The sequence below is a fragment of the Haliotis rubra genome, unplaced genomic scaffold (genome assembly GCF_003918875.1).
Source record: "Haliotis rubra isolate DU_JTF1 unplaced genomic scaffold, ASM391887v1 Scf1003, whole genome shotgun sequence".
NCBI classification, from domain to species: Eukaryota; Metazoa; Mollusca; class Gastropoda; order Lepetellida; family Haliotidae; genus Haliotis; species Haliotis rubra.
In genome coordinates this window covers 275794-280680 of record NW_025764897.1, presented here as the reverse complement: position 1 = coordinate 280680, position 4887 = coordinate 275794, and the positions used below count along the sequence as shown (strand labels likewise).

The 4887-nt window shown below is 45.1% G+C and overlaps 1 protein-coding gene across 1 annotated transcript; it reads right to left on the bottom strand.

Annotated features, from left to right (window-relative positions):
* Positions 1-330: 330 nt before the first annotated feature.
* LOC124267409 (monocarboxylate transporter 14-like) lies at positions 331-4309 on the bottom strand. The gene is made up of 5 exons (XM_046702326.1): positions 4120-4309; positions 3416-3559; positions 2219-2515; positions 497-688; positions 331-365 (listed from the first exon to the last, which is right to left on the bottom strand). Exons 1-5 carry the CDS (start codon positions 4307-4309, stop codon positions 331-333), a joined length of 858 nt encoding a protein of 285 aa, XP_046558282.1.
* Positions 4310-4887: the final 578 nt, after the last annotated feature.

Genomic DNA, 4887 nt, shown 5'->3' with positions numbered 1-4887 from the left:
CAGCCACTGGTTGAACGTACAACCAGATACCTGAACATATACACGGTAATTCAATCTCGTGAATGTTGTTTGTTAGCTTAATACTGATGTTAAGATGTTATTTGTTAGCTTAATACTGAACCAATGGGACGCATGTGAATTTCTGTATTCTTTACCTTTTATATGTAGACATTGTGCCTACAAACCTCTAAAGATCTTATGATTGAGTGAGTATGATTTTACGCCGCTTTTAGAAATATTTCAGCAATATCACGGCGGGGACACAAGAAATGGGCTTCACACATTGTACCCATGTGGGGAATCGAACCCAGGTCTTCACGAGCGAACGCTCTAACCACTAGGCCTCTCCACCTCCCTCTCAAGATCTTATCACAGAGCATGTCATTATTACATGTATACACACCTAAGAATATCCCATAAAACACTGAATACGACATCAGTGTCGGGAACGACTGCAACTTCGGACACGTCATGGTAGCAACACCACACAGAATACTGGCTGAAGCGAAGAAAGCCACTCTGTTGACACAAGGGATATCGGATATCCGACCAAACACCAAGCGTCCGACCATGCTGGATATGCCGATGGCGGATATCAGCCACGATGATGTATCTTCTGGGATCTCCAGACCATTCGCCAAGTCCGGGAGATGGTTAAATGGAATTGAGTAAGCAAAAGACCCAAGGACTGCTCCAGCGACATAGATGGTGAATCTCACGGTGGTGAACGTTGACAGAATGGAATTCACTTTTATCCAGAAAGTTGCCAGACAGCTAGCCTTGGTTGTCTCCCTTTGGTCTCCACCGGAAATGAGGAAATAAAACAAAAGCTATAATGAGAGTCCTGGAGTGAGTGAGTGGGTGAGTTACGCCGCACTCAGCAATATTCCAGCTATATGGCGGCGATCTGTAAATAATCGAGGCTGGACCAGACAATCCAGTGATCAACAGTATGAGCAGGATACTGTCATAGAACAGCTGATTATTAAATGTCAGTACAAAAGAAAACCGAGTTTGACTGTCCGAAGAAATAGATTTCCATTTGGTGAAAAAGACAAAAATAACTGAAAATCATCTAAATGGACCACTAAAAGTGATGACGCAGACAACCGTCAAGTTGTTTTGTTCACGATTAATATAAGAGAAAAGGATAAACATCTACGTAAACATTATTTATCATCATCACCGAGCTCAAATCTGTTTATATGTAGGTAGCACTTGACATATTTGTCACTTCTTAAAAATACAAAATACAAATAACTTGGGAAAACCAAAGCGACCGTTAGATCGTGAGCAAAAACCGTGAGCAAATTCGTAAAATCTCCAAAGCAAGCCCGCAAATCCTCAGAGGGAACATGGGAGCCGTTATGTAAACACTCGACGGGACGAGTCTTCTTGGAGGTTAAGGAAAGGGGCGAGTGGTGACGAATGATTGGGAGGTTACAGAAAGGGGCGAGTGGTGACGAATGCTTGGGAAGTTACGGAAAGGGGAGAGTGGTGACGAATGCATGGGAATGTACGGAAAGGGGACAGTGGTGACAAATGCCTGGGAAGTTACGGAAAGGGGAGAGTGGTGACGAATGCTTGGGAGCGTACGGAAAGGTGACAGTGGTGACAAATGCCTGGGAGGTTACGGAAAGAGGAGAGTGGTGACGAATGCTTGGGAGGTTACGGAAAGGGGCGAGTGGTGACGAATGCTTGGGAGGGTTACGGAAAGGGGAGAGTGGTGACGAATGCATGGGAATGTACGGAAAGGGGACAGTGGTGACAAATGCCTGGGAAGTTACGGAAAGGGGAGAGTGGTGACGAATGCTTGGGAGCGTACGGAAAGGTGACAGTGGTGACGAATGCCTGGGAGGTTACGGAAAGAGGCGAGTGGTGACGAATGCCTGGGAGGTTACGGAAAGGGGCGAGTGGTGACGAATGCTTGGGAGGGTTACGGAAAGGGGTGAGTGGTGACGAATGCTTGGGAAGTTACGGAAAGGGGAGAGTGGTGACGAATGCCTGGGAGGTTACGGAAAGAGGCGAGTGGTGACGAATGCCTGGGAGGTTACGGGAAGGGGCGAGTGGTGACGAATGCTTGGGAGGGTTACGGAAAGGGGCGAGTGGTGACGAATGCTTGGGAAGTTACGGAAAGGGGAGAGTGGTGACGAATGCTTGGGAGGTTACGGAAGGTGGAGAGTTGGTGACGAATTATGTCCAACTGTTGGAATCCTACCTGATTTCCTTGATTCTGTTTTCAGATCACTCAGTTCCTGCTTGGAGTAAAAAGGCTTGAAAAGTGTCCCGAACACAGCACAGTTGAGGACGAGCCCACCTGTAATCAACAACGCTCCCCTCCAGGTGTACTCCGACATCATCACCTGTAGGAGAGGGGGGAGAGCCATTGTCCCCACACCTCCTCCTAGAGACCCTAGGGCATTGGCCAGGGACCGTCTTTTCACAAAGTACTGGTTCACGATGACCGTGGCTGTGATAAACATCAAGTTGAAGCCAAGGCCTAGAGAATGATAAGGAGATAGGTAATGGAAAATTGATGATCATAATAAGCATACATAATAACAATCAGAAAGACCGCAATATGTTTACAAGTGTTGGTTATTTTTATTTATTTATTTATTGACTTAATTATTATTATTTATTTATTTATTTATTTATTCATCTAATTATTTATTTATTTACTTATTTATTTATTCACTTATTTATTTTATTTTTCATTTATTTATATATATATATATATATATATATATATATATATATATATATATATATATATATATATATATATATATATATATATATATATATATGTATTTTTATTGTTTTTGGAGCCGGGAGGTAAGCTTGAACAAATTCCCACGTCAAGACAGAAACTTCAGTCCTCATCAGTGACAGACTTAGCAAGCACTTTCACGGTTAGGGATACCGTGCCACACCGGAAACCCGGGTTTGACATGGGTACAATGTGCAAAATTCATTTCCGGAGTCCCCGTCATGATAGTGAGTGAGTTTAGTTTTACGCCGCACTCAGCAATATTCCAGCTATATGGCGGCGGTCTGTAAATAATTGAGTCTGGCCCAGACAATTCAGTGATCAACAGCATGAGCATCGATCTGCACAATTGGGAACCGATGACAATTGTCAACCAAGACAGCGAGCCTGACCACCCGATCCCGTTAGTCGCCTCGTACGACAAGCAAGGGTTACTGAAGATCAATATAACCCGGACCCTCACGGGTCTCCCCGTCATGATAATGGTGGTAAAGTGGCATAAAACAATGCAATGCCCAGTCACCGGATTACACACTGCTGTTTTGTCAATTTCGCTTTCCTTTTCATATGTAGCTGAAATTAGTGTCAAACTGTATTAAGACCCAGTCACTTCTTAAATTCCCTCTACGCCATTGGCCTTACCTTGAAGGACGCCAAAACTGAAGTACAGGAAGATGAGACTGTCGGCCAGGAAACTGACACTGCAGCCTACACAGGCCAGCACAGCCCCCAGTATAGCTGTCACACGAGTCCCCAGCAGGTCCAGGACAACCACTCCCACAGGGCCTAGAATCACATCGATGTTTGTGCATTGTCAAGTGAACAATTAAAGGTCATCCTGCATTTCCAGGGAACAAATGAAAGATATTCTGGATTAGAGACAATTTAGCAACAATCTATTGACACCAAGCATGGCTAATGAACATTAAAGGACACCCTGTAAGTCACGGGGTCAACAGCATGAGCATCGATCTACGCAATTGGGAACCAATGACATGTGTCAACTAAGTCAGCGAGCCTGACCACCCGATCCCGTTAGACGACAAAAGGGGTTGTGAAGAATAATTCTAACACTGATCTTCACGGGTATATCCAAACTAGTCACTGACAATCATATCGGTTTGGCCCTTTATCAACAACAGGCGCTTGCCGAAAGAGGCGACTGACGGAATCTGGTGGTTAGGTTCCCTTTTAGAGTAACCATAGCGTCGAACTTGATGTGAAGCTATGATACCAAGTGATCACAGGATTTTCAGCATCGTGTAAATGAGTACGGGTGTTTTATCACAGTAGAACTGACAAGATCCTGTTTAACCGAGGATGGAGCAACAGCTGTACCAACTTACCAAGCAGTAGGACGAGTCCGCTGAGAAGAGATCCAATCCAGGCAGTCTCACCACGAGAACTTTCAAACTGACCCAGGAGCTCCACGTATATGACTCCGAAAGACTGCATGAGTCCAAACACAATGAAGTGGATGTAGAACGTGCCCACCACACACACCCACGCCCATCCAGCATCCTTCTGGCGAGTCATGGATGGAGATTGTAAATATGGGCAGAGCTGTCAGAAAGAATAAGAGAAGTTTATTGGGCGTATCACCATGCACCCCACGTCCATCCAGCATCCTTCTGGCGAGTCATGGATGGAGATTGTAAATATGGGCAGAGCTGTCAGAAAGAATAAGAGAAGTTTATTGGGCGTATCACCATGCACCCCACGTCCATCCAGCATCCTTCTGGCGAGTCATGGATGGAGATTGTAAATATGGGCAGAGCTGTCAGAAAGAATAAGAGAGAGTTTATTGGGCGTATCACCATGCACCCACGTCCATCCAGCATCCTTCTGGCGAGTCATGGATGGAGATTGTAAATATGGGCAGAGCTGTCAGAAAGAATAAGAGAAGTTTATTGGGCGTATCACCATGCACCCCACGTCCATCCAGCATCCTTCTGGCGAGTCATGGATGGAGATTGTAAATATGGGCAGAGCTGTCAGAAAGAATAAGAGAAGTTTATTGGGCGTATCACCATGCACCCCACGTCCATCCAGCATCCTTCTGGCGAGTCATGGATGGAGATTGTAAATATGGGCAGAGCTGTCAGAAAGAATAA